Here is a 21,444-nt window from a genome sequence, read left to right on the forward strand (position 1 = left end):
ACAGCAGGGCGGTGTGTGACAGTGCGGTCACAGCCACCTCTGCCCCATGCCACCATCAACCCCTCACCTGCGAACGGCACCGAGCAGGACACACAGGCTGGGTGTACCTGTGTCTGTACCTGTGCCACCTATCCTGAGGCGACATTCAGGGAGTTGCGATGGCTGGGAAGCAGCCGGCGGTGCTCGGAGCTGCCGGGGCACAGCGGGGTGCAAGGGACGTGTCCTGCCGTGCAGCTCCGTGCCCTGTGACACGACACCCTCAACAAACGGTGTTCTCAGCCGCTTTACTTTACACCAGCAGTGTGAAGGGCCCGACCTTTGCACCATGAAGGTCCTAATGCTATATATTGCCTGTATGCTCATCAAAAAGCCACTGCATTTGCTGGCTAAATACATACTGCACTCACCCCATGATCCTGGAAAACCTACATCTCCTTTGATGCAAAGAATACAGGTTCGGGCGGGCCACTAATGTGGAACAAAAACAAAACCCAAAAGGAATTAAAGCAAGTATTGGAGAGCCAGCACCCGATAACTGAGCGTGTCCCTCGGCTGCCCAGCGAGGCCCGCAGCGATGTGCCACAGATGCCTTTCCAGGGATGCGGGCGGTCCCTCCCGATGGGAACGCGCCCGCCCGCCCCGGTTTGGCCCCGCCCCGGAGGAGGGGAGCGCCCGGGGCGGGCTGGGCCGAGCCGGGCCGGGCCGGGCCGGGCCGGGCCGGGCGGAGGGGCCGCCCCGCCTCTTAGTCGGCGGCAGCTGCTGCTGCTGCGGGGCCGCCGCCGTGGGCAGCCACCATGCCGCGCTCGCTGAAGGAGGAGACGGCGCTGCTGCTGGAGGATTACTTCCAGCACCGCGGCGGCGGCGCCGCGCTGCCCCCCAGCCCCACGGCGGCCGCGCTGCGGCGGGCGGCGGCCGAGCTGGAGCGGCAGGAGCGGCCCTTCTTCCGCTCCTGCGCGCCGCTGGCGCGGGCTGAGCCGCGGGAGGCGGCCGCGCTGCTCGGAAGGGTGGCGGCGCAGCTGGAGGCCGACGGCGGCCTCAACTGGGGCCGGCTGCTGGCGCTCGTGGTGTTCGCCGGCACGCTGGCGGCCGCGCTGGCCGAGCGGGGCTGCGGCGACGGGCCGCGCTGCCTGGCCGCCCACCTGGCCGCCTACCTGGCCGAGGAGCGCGGCGAGTGGCTGGAGGCGCACGGCGGATGGGTGAGCGGGGACAGGCGGCGGGGAACGGCCTGGGGCGGGTGCCGGGACCCTCGCCCTCTCCCCGGTGAGCGGGGCAGGCCAGCCCCCGGCTCCGTGCAGCGCCTTGTCCCGGGGGGAGACGTGCCCGTGTCCGTGTTGGCGATGGGCGTGCGCGGCACTCGCGCGGAGCGTCCCTGAGCGCATCGCCACACGCGATGTGTCCCTGAGGGCTGCTGGCCATCGCCACACGCGATGTGTCCCTGAGGGCTGCTGGCCATCCCGATACACGCGGTGTGTCCCTGAGGGCTGCTGGCCATCGCCACACGCGGTGTGTCCCCAGGGCTGCTGGCCATCGCCACACGCGGTGTGTCCCTGAGGGCTGCTGGCCATCGCCGCACGCGGTGTGTCCCTGAGGGCTGCTGGCCATCCCGATACACGCGGTGTGTCCCCAGGGCTGCTGGCCATCCCGATACACGCGGTGTGTCCCCAGGGCTGCTGGCCATCCCGATACACGCGGTGTGTCCCTGAGGGCTGCTGGCCATCCCGATACACGCGGTGTGTCCCCAGGGCTGCTGGCCATCCCGATACACGTGGGTATGCCCTGAGCCTTTGGGGTGCCTGCAGGCCCCCAGTGCTGCGGCGCAGCCGGTTCCCTCCCCTGCGGTGCCCGCACATGGCCCCATTGGGATGCAGCCTCTCCTTCCATCGTAGGAGTGATGCTGCTGGCTGAGGGAGTGAGGTTTGCCTTCCCCTTGGGTCCACAGCATGTGCATTTCGGCGAGCAGGCTGGCACAGGTCCTCTTCCAGGTGTGAGCACAAACCCGTGCCAGTTCTTAAGTACACCTGTGTATTAACGCACCCACTTTCCATACTTGCGGCTCTTTCTCATGTCTGTCCCGAAGCCAGTCAGGTTAGGCCTAGGGAGGAGGGAGATGCACACTTGAAGGTACAGCTTTTAAGGCATTGGTGCAGTTTTGCCTGTGTTTCTGCAAAAAAATGGTATCCCACAGAACTGCTCATTTCCTATTCGTAGTCCTAGTGGAATACTTTATGTCAGTACAAATAAGCACTAAAAATAGAAAGGAAGGGAAGTAGCCACTGGTTTCATTGAGTTTTCCAGAGACCAAAATGAACTTGGTTTTCCAGTGGCCACTCAGAACAGCGTGGTGGTTGGCTGCAGCATACACTGTCACTTGGCAAAATCGGCAAAATCATATTGCCTGTTCGCACAAATCAAAGTGTAAAGAACAAAGTTCCGGAAGAAATTAAGAGTATAACTTGTTTACATAGACATCTGTGGAGCAGAGTTCAAACACGACCATCTGGAGTTGTATTGCTGCCACTTCTGATTATCACAATGATCTGGGAGAGCAGCTGCCAGCTTTGCTCTGTCATAGGTCAGCTCTGAGCAGTGTCCACCCGGCCCTTCCAAGAGAGTGTGTAATCGGTCCCACATCCACTGAGATGGGACTGGCTTTGGGCTCCTGTCTTAAAAGTGGAAATTTCCATATCCTGTGTTTTAGATGCTTTCTGAAACTTAAATTAGGAGGAACAATGCTGGCAACTTCCATCAGAAACTTGCCTAAAAAGGCAAAAATATGTAATGACACATCGAGCGTTTCAATAGGAAGTGTCCAACTGTCTGTTGAGCAAACTATATACACAATTGTGGCTACTCCTTTTGATTGCCTTGTGCAAAGGCTCTCACAAAGCATTTTTGCCTGTGCCCAAGGCAGTGGGTTTAGACTTTGATGACTGAAATAGAGCCTTCTGCAGCTGACAGAGGCTGAGCTGGGAGGATGAAACTGTGCTCAAAGGCTTGTTAAAGAAACCCAGTTAATGGCAAGCTCCTGAGTGTCCTTTCTGTTGGTGTTGCAGGATGGCTTCTGTCGCTTCTTCGGCAGGCACGGCTCGGAGGCGGCGGAGCAGAGCAGCACCATCGGCAACGCCATCATGGCAGCGGCGGCGGGCATCGGCATGGCAGGACTGGCTTTTCTCTTGGTGCGGTAGGCCCACGCACGGATCTAGCCCAGGGAAAGTACTCTCAAAACTGACAATTTACCAGATATCACTTTATTTTCTATAGAACAGACCCTCTAAGAAGAAGTCTATATTTTTAAACTGGTTCAGAAAACTGCCTCACCAAATCCTTGGCTGTAAACTGCTTCACTCGCTACCCAGTAATGCCACAAACAAATGTGTACTAGAGCACTATTTGTGCGTCTTCAAAACCTGTTGTCTCCAAACATGTTCTGGACTTTCTTTTTTGAAGTTGTAACCTAAACTTTAGCATGCTTCATGTACTGTAACTTCTGAGTGCTTGGTGTTATGCTAGGAAAACATTATGGTGGGCTTGCTACTAAACCCTCTGTTCAAGACGTCTTATTTACGTGGAGGCAAGTCTTGGAACCCGCATTCGTTAATGCTGTAAAGTGGGCGAACATTGACTGTGATCTAACGTGGTTTATGGCTTCAAACGTGGTGCACAGCACTTGTAATCAAAAGGCAACTCATTTGTTGATTTAGAGCAATTGGTGCCTGTGATGCAAGAAGCATTAGAGCTTAATGTAACATAAGGCTAAATTCATTACACTACAAGAAGGTAAGTATTGATACAGGACAGTAATGGCTGCAGTACTGATTCCTACTGAAAGGAAAAGAATTTAAATATTAAAGCTTAATTGGTATATTGAAATCCAGTGAAGGCTGGAATTTCTCTGGATTTCCTTTACAAAGTGAGAATTTCCATATATCTTAATATATTTTTGAAGTATTTATCACTGTATAATACTTGTAGCCATGACATCTTTATTTTTGTTTAAAACTTAATGCTGGTTCTTGTCACTCTAGTGTGTATCAAGCATTGTCTTGTTTGAGTAATATTTCACTCTGTTTTCAAAATGCTGTGTATTTCTTTCAATGGTTGTACAAATTGCCTTATGTTTCTGGTAGCTTTTTAATAATGTTCCTGGGTTATTCACAATGTGTACAATTTTACTATGGTGACTTCAAAGGTGAATAAATGTAAAGTATTTTTATTTTAAAAAACCTTTCTGATTATTAGATCGGATGGATGCTGGTGCTCAGACAGTGAGTGTTTTGGTGGTTACCTGGATGCATCAGTTTATATTCACTGTATTGCTGGTGCTTTGACCTGAGATGAGGACTTCAGCAGCACCAGAGCAGTTTGATTCTAGTCTTCAATGCAGTCCTGAAGTCCAGACTGGAGCTAACACAGCCTGAGGGGAAAATCCCATCCAAAAGGACCATCTTCACTGTCGTGACTGGAAACACCCTGATGGTTTTGTAGGCCAGAGCTTTCCTAAGTTTACTAACATAAGTAGGTGCAGTCAGCCTCCTCCAAGAGTTGCTCCTGCTTGTAGAGAGTGACAGAGCTCTTGTTTCTTCTCTTTCAAGACTTGCTGCTGCTCTCACACATGCATTTTTTTAACTGAAACTGGAGTTTCTGATACATGTTACGACAGCTGTACAGTGTGTTGCTGGAGTTCAACCTTCTTGGATTAGTCCTACTGAGCAGCTGTAATCTTTGAGAGTGTTGGGCTTTACTCTTTTAAAAGGTGGTCTCATGCCCCTGTCTCCAAGCTGGGGGCTCTGATGCCTGTTAAATGCTGCAAGTCCATTGTTCTGCCCCCGTCCCTGGCTGCCTGTGGGCCCATGGCTGTGCCCTTTGAGAGGGTCCTCCTTGGTGAGCAGAGCACCCAGTGGGCAGCAGACTTCCTCTCAGGAAAGCTTATCAGCCCAGCAGCTGGGTCAGCATCACTGTGGCTGGCAGTGGCCACCCTGCTTCTGCTGGCCACTGGGCCCTGGGGCAGGCGTGCAGCAGCCAGGCTGGACAGAGCAGTGTTGTGCTGGCTGGCCACAGATGTGGGGAGAAGGACAAAAAGGGGCATTCAGGGGTGGTAAGTCCCGCGGAGGCAGGAAGGAGCTGGTGGTCCTCCCCCTCATGCTGCTGGCTCTGAATAAACGGCTGCTTGTTCTCCAACTTCCAGTTCTCTAAACTCCAGCTTGCCTCCTCTCAGCAAAAGGATTGGGAGTCCATGGTGCACGACTGCTCTCGGTTCCTCTCTCAGGTTCCTGCAGGGATGATGCCTGTGTGTGGCAGCTGAGTGCTCTGGGCACCTGCCTGCAGTCATCCAGGAGGCTGTGGTGCCTGGAACTTTGTCCACAGTGGGAGTAAGCTGGTTGGTCCTGGGAGCTGAAAGTATTTTCTAAAATGTGGGATGCTTAGGGGAATATGATGAAAAGCATGGGGAATGACAGGGCAAGAAATGCTCTAAACAGAGGTCAGATGTCTCTCCTGTGCCAGACAGAACAAAGATAAAATATCTTTATTTTCAGTGTAATCTGATCTGGCAGGCCCCACAAAAACAATAGCAGAGAGGATATTTATGCTGGCTTTTACAGTCTGCTCTGGAAAAATGAAAAAAGCCCCCAACAAACACAGCCTGGGAATGTCCTTTCACAAAGTCACATGAGCTTTTGGTGTAAACCTGACCCTTTCCAACGTGCAGCTTGAAGAGCATCTGCCAGTCTTTCTTGGCCTGGGAGAAGCCAGGAATGGATTCTAAGAGCCAGGAAAGCTGCAAGGCTGAGTCAGAAGGCTACAGTGCAGCTCTGCAGTGAGTGGCAATACTGCCTGGAGCCAGGCTGCTCTGGTTTCTGCTGCGAGCAGGGGGCACAGCTCAGGCTGCTGGAGCCTGGCACAAGGGGTAACTGCCTGTCCTAGCCAGAGCCATGCTGCTGCTCTCTGCTGACATGGGAATGTAGGATTGAAGAGCAGGACTTAAATCACTGGAGCCCCATTGATTTCAGGGCAGTTCGGACTAACTTATGTTTGCATGACTTCTAACTTTTAAAAATATTTTTATTTCAGTTTCCACCTGACAGTTTGCCTCAATGGAGTAATGTGTTTCTCAATTGAAAACTGCTGCTCATCCGCTTTTCTGCCTCAGAAAAGGGAAGCAAGATGCTGCTGTTGCTTCCTTTAAATGCAGAAGGGAAGTAGGTGGTGTTTCAGTACAAGGCTGTGTCTCATCCTCACAGCAGATTTTGGCTCTCCAGCATTGTTGTAATTCCTGGGCCTGTGGTGGATGCAGCAGGCTCATCTTGTCTGGAGATTAGCACATGGCAATAGCTGCAGGTTCTGCAGGGGGCCCAACAAGTGCTGGCAGGATCTTGCATTTGAGGGAAAAGGAGAGGAGTGAAGGTGCTGGCTGGGCTCTTCCATCACCTGGCTGCTCATACCAGTTTTGTGTCTTTTCTGCTGTGCTGTGTATGAAGACCTTTGGAGGGCTGAGGGATGGGGAAAGTGGTGTTCCCAGTTAATAGTGGTGCTCACAGTGGTCTCACTGGAGCTGTCAGTGTTTTCTGCTGGTTCTGCACCTGCTCCCTCCCTTCCCTTCTAAAGGGGCATCCATTGGAACTACAGGCCAAAATTGCAGTGCTGTTGCAGCAGCCCAGCTGCTCATTAAAGGAAAAAGCAATTTACTCATCAGGCTTCTTAAGAGCACTGAACTAGCCAGTAGATTTCTTTTTGACTTGGAAAAAATGAGGCACTGTTACAGCTCAAAAACATGAGTTGCAGGATGGTGTTATATGGCAGTTGGTGAACTGCTTTGCTGTGGTATGCAAAGAATCTGGTCTGGCACCTCTCACTGGAGGAATTGGTGCTGGTGCTGTGTCCTTTTCTCACCATGCACACTGCAAGGTGGTACCCAAGCCTAGGTAGGACAGGAGAGCCCTGTTAAAAATGACTCAGCGGTTGGATGGCCAAAACCCCCATAGAGAAGCACTGGAAAGAAAAAAGGTCAAGTGCATAGCATTTATTCACATAATATCACTTTTTGTGCTCATTCTGTTTAGATAATGAAAACAAACTTCTGGGTTTTACTTCTGTTTCTCTGGCTGCTTTCTGTACCCGACTTGAGCTGAGTTGTCCTTGCCAGGACAAAATGCTGTGTGGGGAGAGCAGGCACAGCTGGGAAATTACTTGCTTTCAGGTTTAAAAAGTGTCAGTGTAATTCCTTCTTAGATGCTGCCATTATTAGGAACACTTTTAAATGTGATCTTCAAACTGTTAACAATTATCTTGTCACTAACTGAAGTTTTTAAATGAGAACAGAGTTAAAATAAAAACATTAAATCCTGATTTACTTGAAGTCAAATGCAGGAAATCTAAAAATCATCTCTCTGCTGAACTAATGGGATAATTTTTGTTGGACTTTTTCTCTGCTTGGGCTTGGTCTATTTGTTTAATTCAAATGAGAGGTGGAAGTGAGGACCTGGCTTTCCTTGTCAGAGTCTCTTTTCAAGCAGGCTGTGTTTTTTGCCCAGCCTGTGATAAGTTTCTAGCACTACAGCCCATTGACAATCTCATGGTTTCTGGGTGTTCACCCAAGCTGGTGTGTGTTGCACATTTCTTTCAGTTAAGAATTAAACCTGTTAAAATGAGTGCTTTAATTCAGTTAGGGCCATGCTGGCCATGGGGATGAGTGATTCTGTGGTATTCTGTGGTAAGAGACTGCAGTGCAAAGCATTGGAAAAACCTCTCTGTGTGCAGAGAGCCACTGTAGGCTTTGCAGAAAGTTAGAGCTTTCTGGATTTAATAGCTTTAATGATTCTGACCTGTGTCTACAATTCACTTGAGGGAATGCTTGTGTTTGACTCAACCTGCTCCTTTGTCTCTGAACATGGTCTGAACAGCACATGGTGAGTAACAGCAGGAACCCCACACCCTGCTTACAGCATCTGGTACTGTCGTTTTTGGTATCAAATGTGGCTTATACCCTTAAGAAGCTGTGTGGGGAAGGGTGGCCTTGTTCACTCTAAGCACAGGGGAGATTTCTGTGCTGCATTGCACCTTGGGGGGACTGGAGATGGCAGCTGGAGCTCTGCTGTGGGCAGCCTGCTTTGCAGCTTGACACCAAAGCCAGGAGTTCTTGCTGGCACTTTTAATTTGCAATGCATAACAGTAAAAGGGCTTCATCAATGTCTGGGGAGAGAGCACTGTTTGTAGTGTGCTTGCTAATGGCTGGTTGGCTTCTTCCTTGTAGCTGTTATTGTCTTCAGGAGAATCCCAGGCTGTTGTAATTAATTTTGAAGCATTAATTATGAAGGTTTATAATGAGCTCTTTGAGAACTCCTAAAATACAGGCAGAGCCATGTTGCTCTGGTGAGAAGTTGGTGCAGGACAGACAGTGTTAACTCCTCTCTGGGAGCTGCCAGCAAAAGCTCTCTCATCACCCACCCTCCTGGCACACAGGCTGGACCCTCCAGCTTCTCTGGCTGGACGTGGCTGCTTTGTGCCCCTGCCAGTTTAGGGCTTTCCCCCTCTCCTTAGACAGAGGATCTGCTCCCAGGGGTCCCAGCAGCCTGCCTGCTGGAAGCATGGCCCTGCTGGGATGCACCCAGTGCTGGGCTGCCCCTGGCAGCATGGGCATGGCTGCCTCTTGGTGCCAAGCACAAGCCCGTTGAAGGAGTGGCCATACAGGTGCTGTACTGGATGGGTGGTGGTTGGATGACTCTCTAATGATTCTGATGCATGAGCAAGAACAAATTCCACCAGTCGTGTGTAAAGTAACCTTGTGAAACGGTGCTGCTGTGATCAGTGGCAGCTGAGAGCTGATGGTGCTTGACAGGCAAGGCAAATACTTGTTTCCTGATATCCAGCAGAGATTTAAATGTGGAACCTGGTTATAGTGGGAGCCTACAAGTGATGAGGTTCCCTGAGCAATTCATACCCAGGCTGGATTGGTGGGGTTTCCAGGCAGGTGCCAGTGCTGCTGAGGAGGGGCTGGATTTCTGCCCAGGCTGTGCTGGATCCTCACACAGCCCCATGCAGAGGAGCAGAGGGCTGTGACAGTGTCCCTGTGACAGGGGTGTGGGGCTGTTGTACAGCCACTGCCTGCTGTGGAAGCCTTGAGCTGCAGTCAGCCAGTCAGTAAGTGGTTTCCATCCCAAAACTCCATAGAAACCCCTGAGTGTTCTGGCTCTGAATAGTCTGTAAAATGTGCAAGGTCTGAATATTGGCCCTTTTCTTTTCTTTCTTTTTTTTTTTTTCCCCAAATGGCTACATGCCCTGAAGGACATAGACCTGCAGTGTCTGACTGGCAGTCCCAGCCTGGGCACCTCTCCTGCCAGGGATGCTGCTCAGCACAGGTCACTCAGAGCTGTGGCATGAAGAACCTGCCATCCTTAAGTGTTCTCACTGCCAGTCCTGTAGGCAGCTCTCTGCCACAGCAGCATCACCCTTCTCCTCATCTAGAAAAAGGAAAAAAATTACTCATAAACTCTTTTGAAAAAGGCACAAAACAGCACAAATCTTGCCTCTGTCTGTTTTTAAAGAAAAGAAAAATCATCTGAGGTCTTGTGTATTGTCCTTGGTGATGTTCGGAGCAGAACACCTGCCACTCTGAAACCCTTCCAGGTTTCCTGGTCGCTTTTTCCAAGCGAAGTCTTGCTCTATGGGAGGGAAAGGTTAAACGTGGGAGTGAGCAGGGCAAAAGATTATGTGAAACAGAAATCCCAGCGCTGTTTGTTCTGCCATCTGCTCTGTGCTCGATCCAAGCTGTGGGTGGTTCCCAGAGTGCCCCTGCTCCCCCTCCTGCACGGCTGGCAAAGGGCTTTGAGCTGCCTGAGCTGGCACAGCGAGCTGGGTGAGCGCCATCCCTGCTGTCCTGGGGGAGCTGCCCTGTGGCAGGGTGAGGCTGGGTGCTGTGGCCTGGCCAGCAGCTGTGGCAGTGCTGGTGGCCATGCTGGAGCTGCCACTGAGAGCCCTCTCCAGCAGCAATCCAGAAAAGCCCGGACATCAGTGCCTTTGGCACAAACTCAATGAATGCCAGGGTTGGCACATCTGTGCCATCCCTGCAGGGAGCACTGGGGCAGGACAGCCACAGCTTCCCTGGGACTGCTCATGGTTCCATCGTTGCAGCCATGCACCAGTGGTGCAGGATGCTCCCCAGTGAGCAGGGCAACTTGTGCCCATATGAGTTGCTGCCATCATCCCCAGGAAGCAGCAGCAGGGCAGGCTGGGCCCTGCACAGCCCTGTACCACACACCATCCTACACTGGTGAGATGTGCTGAAGTGTGGGAGGATGGAGGTGATGTTTGTCCCTGCTTCGGGGACAGCTGGTGAAAGCTGGTGAAATCGTCTTGCCTCTTACCCCTAGAGCCCTTTTCTGCTCTGCCTCCTCCCCAGCCCACTTTTCCTGCTTTCCCCTGATCCCCAGCCTAGCTATGCCTGGGGCTGGGGGTTGTGCATTCCCTGTTCCTCATCCCCCTCTGCCCCTGCCCACCCTCCCCACAATGCGCTCACTTGGGAATGTGACCTTGCTCTCTAGATTATTTACAGACAAAATATTGCTGCAGGCCTGGGGAAGGGTTTGTGTTGTTTTTTCCTTTTTTTTTTTAAGTGACTGGATTCCACAAAAACTGAATTATTCCAAGGGCGTGGGGGGCCTGGTGGGAATGCTTTGCTCTGTTTGGGAACAGGCTGCCTGCAGCCATCTTCCCTGGCCAGCACAGGGATGCTAGAGGCTCTTAGTTTCCCCAGCTATACGGAACAATCTGTCTCGGATTTTCTTGGAAAAACCCACCCCTTGCTCAGGGAAGGCTGCCAGGACAGGACATGAGCATTAACAGGGCTGTGGCACACATGGAACCAGGAGCTGGGCTGCCTCCCAAGATGTGTGAGCAGGCACAGAGAACTGCCTGCAGGTTAGTGCAGATTCAGGAGTGCTTTAGGTGGCTCCCTTCCCCACAGCCCTGTAGCTCTCCACTTCCCCTCACTTGGGAGCTCCTGGTCTCCTGCTGCTCTTGCGACGCAGGCTTGGTTTGCTGAGGACCTCAGACAGCACTGTCACATCCGATCGGAAGCTGTGGTGGGCTGATTTCTCCTTTTTTTTGCTTTTGCTGGCAGGACCAGCAGCTGCCCTTTTCCCACTGCTGACAGTTCTGCCTAGCTGAACTTCTGAAAGCCTCATGGTGGTGGTTTCCCACTGAGCAGAGCCCTCACACCCCTGACCTTGCACGGCTGTGGCCGTGTCCCCTTCGCGTGGCTGCTGGAGGCCACAGAGCTGTGCACTGCACACAGCAGGGAGTTGTTGTGTTCCAGCAGCGTTGGGTGTTTGGGAAGGGGCTGACGTGGGGTCCCTGCCTGGTTTCCTTACAAGGTCAGCATAAGCCTTCAGGTTCCCGCAGCCTAGGAGTTGTCCCAAGTAAGGCTGTGTGCTCAGCTTTCATTTGGGAGTAAGCACTATCAACTGAGCTAAACTTGATCACACATTAAGTGCCTGTTTTGCTGTGGGAAGAGTTCTTATGCCAAATCCCTTGGTCTGGCCCAGCATACAGTGTGGCTTGATCTCTCTGGAGAATGAGCTGGGGCTGCTGAAGGTCTGGCAGGAGCACACTCTCCTCCCTGCTGAAACCAGGGCTGCTGCCGGGAAGTTGCTCAGCAAGCCTGGCCACAGGGGTTGACCATGAAGGAGGCACTTGCAAAGCCATTTTCTGCCTGCTGCGGGGTTGGTGCCAGTCCTCTGGAGTGATTCCAGCTTTGCTAGCTTGTGGAGGTGATGGTCTCATCCAGGTCCTTGCAGAAGTGTTGGGTGCAGGAAGGATGCTGGGCAGTGAGAGGATGCTGAGGGGACGGTGCCTCTCTCAGGCAGGACCTTGATCAACCAAATGTGTTCAGCTGGTGGTGGTTTGGAAGCCCAGTTTGCAGCAGACTCATCTGGCTGGTGGACCCATGGGAAGTGCTCTGGTCCATGTGCTGGTTTGGAGACTACTGAGCTATGAAGAGCTCTGTGCAAGTCATAAATAGGATACTGCTTATAAACAAGGGCGAAAATCAACAGATTTTGTTCAACAGAATTGTGAAGTATCCCTTGTTGAGAAGCCGTAGGGAAGGCTGGGACAGGAAGACAAGTGGTTTATTATTTTAGTCAAATCCTTGACTTGGCTGCAGTCAGCACATTCAGCAGTGGGGTAGAAACTCACCAGGTGAGAGGCAAAAAGTACCTGCTGAGATGAAGTGCAGAGGCAGCAGATAAAGGGCATCACGGGGCTGTGCCTGTAGGGACTGCTCCTTATCAGCACACCTGCTGACTGCATTGCAAAAGCAGCCCCTGGTCACCTGTGCCTTTGTGTAGCTGGGTATTTTTCTGATAGAGCTGTAGTTTTCAGGGATGTTGCTGTCACCTTTTTTTACCACCTGGCAAAGCAGGAGGGAAGGGAGCACTAGGTCTTATGCTGCCATAAGAATGGAGCCCAGTGCACCTTGCTCCAGATCTGCTCTGCATGCATTCAGGTACAGATAATGCTGCTCCTCGCTAACTTTGGCACTTCGCTCCCTGCCCAGAATTAATGGCTCAGCTGGCCTGAAGAACCAAGGGTGACCAGCCCCATGCCATGCAGGGGTGCAGAGCAGCCCAAGCAGGTTCCAGGAAAGGGTCCAGTGAGGTTGCTGCTGAGTAGCTCTCCATAGTGTCAGGCTAGCAGTGTCCCATTTCCTTCAGGGTAAGCGTGGATGCCTGTGCCCCCCTAAATATAAAATTTAGCATCCTGAGCTAAGCAAAAATTTGGCACCCTGAGCTGGGTGTCCCAAATGGTTAACAATCCCAGCAGCAATGGATGGGTGGTGAGGAGATTGATTGCCTCCTGCAAGGTACATAAAGTCTCGCTCTTCTGCAGAAACACAACACTTGTTCAACCAGGTAAATAACTGGTTTAAAATCCCCTCTTGGAGCAGCTGACCCTACATGTGTTTATCCAAGTGACTGGAGCCGTGCCAGTCTCTCTGGTAAGTGACCTTTCCCGAATTTTTCTTTTCAAGTTGACATTTAAGAAGGGGGGGAAAAGTCACAGCAACAAACGGTGTTTTAACAGTGATAAAGCTTTACCCATCAACAAAGCCAGGAAAGCCATGCTGGAGCCTGTGCTGGTGGTTCTGCCATCCCAGCCAGAGTCCATATGGACAGCACTGGCTTATGTTCCCTGACCTGCTTGGGTCTGCATGAACCAGCATCTGTAGTATCCGTGGGCTGCTCCTGCTGCCTGGGCTGGGCTGGATAGTTCTGCAGTTGCTGGGAAAGGCTTCTGGGTGTAATTAAGTCTAAGGCAGCTGCTGGCAGCTGGAGGCACTCAAAGTATTAGTTCATTACTGCAATTCAAATGAGGAAGAGTCTTAAATCTCTGAGAAGAATCTGGGTTTGGCAGGCAGTGGAGTGCTCAGCTTATTGGGAAAACGCCTTGGATGATTTTGGTAAATGTCCTACTGTGTGTTCAGGGAAGTAAAATTTACCCCTAGTTTTCATATTCCTTGGTTCTCAGTTAAGCACTGCCCTGACTCACCCCTTGATCCTGTGTGCTCTCACATGGAGGTATTTAAGTTGTGAAGGTTTGGAGGAGGTTTACCTCTTAGCCCAGATGTCCAGTACATGAGCTCCTCTTCCAGGCTGGAAGTCACAAGGGCTTTACAGAAGGCTGCTTAGCACATTTGGGTTCCCCAAATCCTGCTCTCCCCACATCCTGGCAGATGCCATACTTCCAGCATGCTACCTGTCAGCCACTCCCACCTCCACGGGACTCTTCAGGATCTCTTGGGTGCTCCTGCCTGCCTTCTCCATCTGCAGAGCACCCACAGCCCTCCTGAGCAGCCCCTGCAGCCCTTTCCCAGGCTTTTGGCTTCATTTCAGATGGTGAGCAGGACTGAGAGCAGCAGCTGGTGTTGGTGTCTCGCTGCAATCCTCCCTTCCAGCTCCCCTCCACAGAGTGCTGCTAGAGATGGGCCAGCCTGGGGCCATGCCTGCAGTCCTACCTTGAGAAGATAAATTGAAACAAGGATTTCCCAGCTGGTTGTGTTTCCTGTAGCATGAGGGACAGGAGATTCCTGGAAGTAGTGACACCAGGGTCCCCCTAGACCTGAGTGCTTTCCTGGCATTTCTTGCAGACATCCAGATGGGAGTGGCTGCAAAAAGGCAGGAGGCGACAGGGGCAGGGGCAGCGCTGCAGTCAGACAGAGACATGCTGCTGGGTCAGGGTGACCCTGGGCAGCCCATGGCAGAGACCTGTGGGCTGACAGCAACCTCTGCTTTCAGAAAGCCACTGTTTTGTGACAAGTCTCTGTTGAGAAACACCTACGTGCCTCTGTTGAAAGAGGCCTGATTGATACACTTGGCTTTGGGGCTATGCTGGTGCTTGGATTTAATCTATCTGTGCTAGAGGAAAAAACAATAACAAAAAAACCGAGGTAAGTGGAACAGTAAAGATGCTTTTAATGAGCTGACAGCCAAGCCTTGCCTTTGCTGACCATGTACCTGTGCAGACCCAGTTCTGCAGGCAAGGCACCACAGCCCCCAGGCTGCCAGCAGCAGGGCCAGCAGCTCACAGAGTCCCTGTTAGGGGTGTCCATCTGCCACAGCTGTCCCCACTCAGTGCTTTCCGCCGGAGGGTTCTACCCTGGACATTAACACGAGGCAGATGAGCTTCTTTGCTGGGCTGTCGCTGAGTGTTGCTCCTGTGAGGCTCTGTGGCTGCTTGGCAGCGATGGCAACTTTGGGACCTCATGCACTAAGTTATCTTTAATCTGCCGTGGCAAGAATGCCTCATTTTGCTCACAGCCAGCCCTGGTTCTGGCTCGCTGCAGGGCTGGTACGTGAGCCCTGGAGCGGGACAGCCTGTATCCGGAGCCTTCCTTCCTCTGTGATAACGTCAGTACTGGAAGCAGGCAGCTATTTTGGTCCCAGGAATGCCAGCGGATGATTTCACTTTTGTTTCGTACCCGATAACCTTTCCCATCACAATGAGAGACGACGTCCGTGCTCCCTGTGCTTCCGTGTGTGGGGGAAAAGCCATTCAAGCGCCTCTGCAGGGGAAAGGAAAGAGCCAGGTTAAAAATAGCTTCTGATTGTCCATGGAGTCTGGGCAAAGGAAGGGCAAAAGCCTTTCCTTGTTCCCCTGCCCGGTCCCATACACTGGGAGCAGTTTTTCTGGCTGAGCTGGGCCCTGAGGACAGTGACCGTGGGAATATCTGGCTCTTTGTGTCAGCCTCGTGGGGGTGGGAAGGTCTGCGAGAGACTTTCTTCTCCGTGCAGAGTCATCCTGATATGGGGCTCTGGGGTCGCTACAGCCACCCCCTTTGCTTGTCACCTGCATGTCTCTACCCCTCCTGCCCTTCTCCTAGTCCTTTCCCTGCTGGGTTTTGTGGCTGAATGCTGGGTCAGGAGCTTGGCGAGACAAACTCACCCCAGGCCCCAGGCGAGATAAGTCTGGTCAAACCCAAATTGCTGAAGCTCAGCTCCAATTTTTATTTCCTGTGGGGAAGGAGTTGGCGAAAGTAACTTGTTTTTTTTTTTAAAGCTTTCAGCCTTTGACTTCCCACGAACTGCTGACCCATCATGTGACGGGGCCGTGGTGGGGCCACTGCTGTGAGAGGTGGCATTGGCACTTATCACCCTGATGCTTATATGGGGAAGGGCTCCCAGCTCCCCTTGGTCCTATGTGTGCTGGGACACTGCCAGCACCCAGCTGCAGCCTCTGGGAGTGGGCAGGCCCCATGTGTTGTCAGAGGGAGGGCAGCAAGCTTGTGTACCACCAGACCCCATCCCTTACAGAGAGATGCTTCCCTGCTCCCCTAGAGCAACTGCTTGCTCATGCCCACCCCAGCCTTCAGAGCATATCACAGGCAGGGCACATTTTTCAGGCTGTCAGACCTGGGCTCCTGAGTCCTTTTGCTCAGTGGGAATTTTTTGCTTGGTCCCCCAGCACATGACTTACAGGGTGGCTCCAAACTGCTCTTGCTGGGCTGGAGCCTGTTTACAAAACAGTGTCTGAAAGCTGCTATTTATCCTTATGTACACATTGCATTCAGAGTTGCTAAATAGACAAGCCCAAAATGAAAGTCATCTGGGTTTTCTTTAATTAGAATAAAACCCAGATGAATCATGAGGTTCTGTACCTCAAGGATGCACCAGGAATTGACTTTGGCTGCAGACAGCAAGGTACAGCAGTCAGCAGAGCAGGCTTGCTGCCTTGACATCTGCTGGAAAGACTTGTTTTTCCCTCCCGAGTCACATGCTAGCTTGTGATCTGATCATGAGATACAAAGGATAACCTTCCAATATTTACTCTTCTCATCTGCAATTTCAAAAGGCAGAGGAGAAGAGCAAAAAGCAGCACAAGGGAGGAAAACACAAGCGCCCTTTCCTCATTTGGTTAGTGTTGCTGTAGGTGCTATGCTTGTTGCTGGGACAGGGCAGGAGTCTGGCTGCAGTATCATGAGCTGTGCTTGTGCCTTTGTGGCCATAATGGAGCGTGTCAGTGTGGGCAGAGCAATGGTGTGTTCAGCCACGTGGGTGTCCTCCCCTGCTGTGCCACCACACCTGTGTGCCAGCAGAGGTGGGCAGGAGCTGCCTGTCCCAGGGTGACCTGCACTGGCACAGGCAGGGGAAGCCTGTCCTCCCCCATGGCTGCCCAGCACTGGCCCTGTGCCATCCTTCAGCATTCAACTTGCACGTTTTATTACAAATGTCAAAGTGACATTTTTTGTAACAATATCCTAAGGTAGTCAGCCAGGCAGGTGGAGTTACTTGTACCTGCTCTAGTCCAAAGGCTTATAGCAGGCCCAGCTGCAAGACTAAACCAGAATCACCCTTGAATAAAATCCCCTATATAATCTTTGGGGAATTTTTGCTAGTGCAGTTTGGGCATGTTTACTTCTGCAAGCAGATGCCTATCAAGGACCAAAAACCCCCAGAACCACACCATAGTGCCACAGAGGCTGTTGGACATTTGCTTTCAGGCTGCTGAAGGCTTTGAGGGAGTTCCTGCTGCAGGGAAAGCAGGACAAAGCAGTGGGGCAGGGCTGTTTGCTTGCTGAGCTGGAGAGGTGTGTGCCATTGAGTACCAAATCTGCCACAGGTTGCATATGTGCAGCAAACCTGAATTGCCTGTAGAGTGGGATTGCTATGGGAAGGGCAGGCTGGCATCAGTGCTCTGTGTCTGTCTTCCCCAAACTGTGGGAGATGCTCCAGGCAAAGCTAAAAGGGCTGTGACACACGATGTGTCAGCCTGACACAGAGTGAGGAACACCACCATAGCTGCCCTGGAAAGCAGTAACTGCTTGGAGGAACAAGAAGGGGTGGATGTCACTGAGGAGAAGCAGTCAGTACAGACTGAGTGATGAGAGCAGCACCTGGCCACAGCCTGGCCACAGCTATTCTAGTGTGACAGGGCTGAGTGTCCCAGTGTTTCCAGTAAAACCACCCACTGGTGTCAGCTGGGGAGGGAGGCGGGCAGAGGGGCACAGTGGGGCATAGCTCACCTAAGAGGGAGGGCATGAAGGGAGGGTGCCTGCTGGGTGCCTTTGATGTGGTGAAGGGTGGTTTGTGCCAGGCAGGTAGATCCCAGTGTTGTAGGGAGCATGGCTGATGATGGTGGATGAAACCAGCCTGCAAGGCCCAGCTGGCCCCTGTGCCTTTGCCAGGACCACAGCATTCATGGGAGGCTTTGGATAGCTGGGAATTGATACGGCTCCTGCACGCAAAACTGGGGAAATGTGAACAGGAGGTGATTTTAAATTAAAACCCAAACAATCTGTGATTATGGGCTGTCTCCAGTAGGCATGGTTATTTCTGATTTCAGGTTTTGGGAAGTCTTGAAATTTTAAGTCCAAGTTGTGTTCCTCCTGCTATTACGCATTGCAGTGTCCTAACCTACCCTCCCATGTCTGCACTTAGCTCAAAGACTTATTTTTTTCTTCTGAAAAGTAAACCACTTTCTTTCCTTGGGCAGATAATTCTGTGGCCTCTGCTGCAGCATTAGCCCACAGGAGAGCTGTGACAGGCTGATGAGGAGTTTGGTGTGGACTCATCAGTGGGCCATGTGGGACAGCAGTGTATCTGCCTCTGGCACATGGCATTTGGAAGGTGTTTGGGTTTTGTGAACCTGGTTGACCTGTCAGCATGCCCCAGAGGCAATTCTGAGCATTGTGGTTGCCTGGTTCACTGGCCTTTTGCCTGCCTCTATGAAAATTAGAGCAGGCCTGACCCAGAAAGCTGGATGCAGAAGAGATCAATAGTGATGGTAATTGGCCAGCAGCACTGCCTGGCTCTTGCTGTCACAGTCCCAAAAGAAATATATGCATTCAGAAGACATGTAGGTGTTCTGGCTCCTGTGGCTGTCTTATCAGCTGGAGGAGGCTTCAGCCTGTGGTCCAAGGGTTGTGGAAGGCTGAGTTTACCATGCTCCATCCCTGGTGAATGACTTTGGTCTTTCTGGTCCCCTTTCCCAGTGATAGTGGCTCTCCAGCAAGTTTTGCTGTGTGAAGTGTTTGTTCTGCAGCAGAAGAGCGCCGAAGGCTCAGGTGAAGGGTGGCAGCAAGGCAGGTGCCATGGGAGGGGGACACAGCAGCTCTGGCTCTGATCCCACCAGAGTGAGTGCCTGGGGAAGGAGATGCATCTGCTCGTCCCTGAGGGCGTTGTAAACACTTGCCCCTGGACAAGAAAGTAATCCCCATCTGTAAAGAAATAAAAAAATCCTAAAGAACATCCTTTCAGAACAGTCCCCTCCTGCCTGCTGTGTCCCTAGAGGACAACAAGGGCTTTGTGACTGCTCAGGGCTCTCAGGAGCCAAAACAACCACGGTATGAGCTCAGTGGCTGTAAATCAGCAGGCTCCACTGGCTCTGGTGCTGCGTACATTCAGTGCCGATTGCTTTGATCTCAAATGCTTTTATTTCATACCCTCTGCAGAGATAGACACAAGGTCACACTAATGGCTGGTACATGAAAAACTTATGTGGCCTTTATTGATTTTGGAGTGATTAATGAGTCAAAGGGAAGGACAGTGATTCATGCACATGAACGGTGCCTGGGAATGAGCAATGCTGACCAGGGTGGCCTTTTAATTCCATAATCGAGCCTGTGTCCAGCTGCTATCGGGGAGCAGCACTGCTCTCACAGACGTCTTTGCACTGGGCAAACACCTGTTTGTACGTAGTGAGCTCTTATGCCTGTGCCTCCATTCTGTTTGCCTTGCTTTTTGCTTGCTTTTGAAAGGGATCGAAAATAGCCAGACCTAAACTCTCACTGTAGCTTTGTTGACAAAGCCTCTTGAAGCTTTCCTGCTGCTATCCCAGGTGGCTTGAGAGGAGAGGCCTGGGAGAGGTAAAGCACAGTGCCTTGCCCAACCTCACCTCAGGCAGCAGAGCACCCACAGGAGGCATCCCCCAGCTTTGGCCCTCTGGTCACCAGCATGTGAGCTCAGTGAAGGAGTTTCAAAGCTGGCTGCTGTGATGAGCCTTGCAGACAGTGGTTTTCGAGTTGCTTTTCTACTCCCTCAAGCGTGTGTGACTTCCCAGAGGCTGCTGAGCTACGGCAGGGTGGACACCCTCCTTCCACAGCCTCCATCCCAGTGCACCCTATGGTTGGGGTCCACAGCCCCCAGTTTGCTCTGTGCCACACATTCAGCTGGAAACTGGTGCAACGGGAAGTCATCCTAATTTTGGAGGAGGACATCAGGCCCAGCTTGAATGATCTGGGCAGTGGTTATGCAACTTTCCTTTCTGGTATTTGAAGAAACTTCCCCCTCCTGGTTGTGTCAGCTTTGTGGCCATGACCTAAGCCATCATATTGCTAGAAGAGTTCATTCTGCTGGGCTCTCTGCTTTCACATGGGCTGAGTGGGTCAGAGACCTGCTGCACCCCTTAGGGCCTGAGGACTTGCCACAGTGAGGGATTCATTTGCTGCTGGCACTGCTGGTTATTTTTTCTCTCTTGCCATTTCATGATGTCTATTCCTGTGTACACTGAACTATGCCCATGTTCTCCAACTCTCCAGCCTGACCTCCAGAGCTCTACCCCAGCCCCCTGTGCTGTGGCAGAGTGAGGTTCCAGGGTGTTGGGGCACACTGCCCTAAGGGGAGGGCACAGGAAAACGTTCCCAGTGGCACAGGCAGGTGACAATGCCCACCCTGCAAATGGCTGTGGTGCACTGCTCATGCTCCTGCTTTTGCTTTGCCCACCGCCAGCACAGACACAGACCAGCCCCACACACCCCCATTCCTGCTCAGGAGTGGCCATAGGCTGTTGGCTCCCTCCAAGGGAAACTTCGGGGACACAGAGTGTTGGACCCAGTGTTGTCCTGCTGGGGACAGCAGGGGAGGGCAAGGAGCATCACTGGGAGGCACACAGAAAAACACTGTGTGCTCCCAAATTAGCTACCAGGCCAGGTTGGTTTTCCTGTTTATTCCTGAAGTGGAAAATAGGAAGGGAGTGAAAAACCTCATCCCCTTGACTATATAAAGGTCTTGCTGTGTGGGCACAGAAATTTTCCCTTTTAATTTTTTGCCTTGGTGTTACCAGGTGTGTGGCGTGGGCTGTAGTGTCAGTAAAGCAAATAAAAGGGAATGCTGGGAACAGCAGCTCCTCTGCAGGAGTCGTCTCCTGTCAGACAGAGAATGCAACTCCTTCAATGGTCTGCTGGTGAGAGGCTGTATTGGGGCTGTGCAAAGCATGAGGGTCACAGAGGGTCAGGCAGGTCTTGTGTTGGCTGTGCTGGGGACACACAAAGCCCCAGGTACACCTGGCACTCCCAGCTGATGGCTGCTGGCATCTCAAAAAAAGGGCAAAAGGTGAGGAGATCACATTTTCCCTACAGCAATTCATGGGTAGGTTGCCATGAAAAGGTTGGCTGGCAGGCTTGGCCAGCAGGAGCAAGAGGTCAGAGCAGGTAAGACATTGCCACGCCAGGAAACTGTTCAGAGTTTACAGCATCAGGATGTGTCATGGGGATCTTAAACCCTGTGATCCCAGAGATGTTGCTAAACCTTGTTTGCCTTGGATTGTTTGTCCAAAAAGATACTAAGAGATGAACTCTTTCTTCTCTTCATAATTGCCCATAATCTTATCTGAAGCCTCCAAAGTGTCCTAGAGACTTCTCAAGGAGATAACATGGAGATAACTAGAAAACAAAATAGAAGTCCAAGAGCAACTATATCTGAGGTCTGCTGGGGAATGGCACTGGTTTCTTGCCCAGCTTTGGTCATCCTTCTTTGTCACAAAGAGAAGGCAAGGACCCCCCAGACGTATCCAGGTCTTGTTTAGGCAGTGATTGACCTTTCTTGCCTCCTTGCTCTTCTGGGATAGATGAAGCTGTTTTGAGGAGTAAAGTCTCAAAGCTGCTTTAGCTAATTACTAGAAAATATTACTGCATGAGAGCTGCAGCCCATGGCTCAGCTGCCCAGCTGCCTAGGCCAG

At 51.9% G+C, this 21,444-nt stretch overlaps 1 protein-coding gene across 1 annotated transcript; it reads left to right on the forward strand.

Annotated features, from left to right (window-relative positions):
* Positions 1-641: 641 nt before the first annotated feature.
* On the forward strand, positions 642-4,223 carry BCL2L10 (BCL2 like 10). Its single transcript, XM_014874123.2, has 2 exons — positions 642-1,196; positions 3,054-4,223. Exons 1-2 carry the CDS (start codon positions 795-797, stop codon positions 3,183-3,185), a joined length of 534 nt encoding a protein of 177 aa, XP_014729609.1. The 5' UTR covers positions 642-794; the 3' UTR covers positions 3,186-4,223.
* The last annotated feature ends 17,221 nt before the right edge of the window (positions 4,224-21,444 follow it).

The sequence above is a fragment of the Sturnus vulgaris genome, chromosome 13 (genome assembly GCF_052056855.1).
Source record: "Sturnus vulgaris isolate bStuVul1 chromosome 13, bStuVul1.hap1, whole genome shotgun sequence".
Lineage (NCBI taxonomy): Eukaryota > Metazoa > Chordata > Aves > Passeriformes > Sturnidae > Sturnus > Sturnus vulgaris.

Bases quoted from the DNA above. Each gene is read 5' to 3' on its own strand.
- BCL2L10 (XM_014874123.2), top strand. From the start codon at position 795: ATGCCGCGCTCGCTGAAGGAGGAGACGGCGCTGCTGCTGGAGGATTAC. The intron at 1,197-3,053 runs GTGAGCGGGGAC...TTGGTGTTGCAG, and splicing joins TGGAGGCGCACGGCGGATGG to GATGGCTTCTGTCGCTTCTT.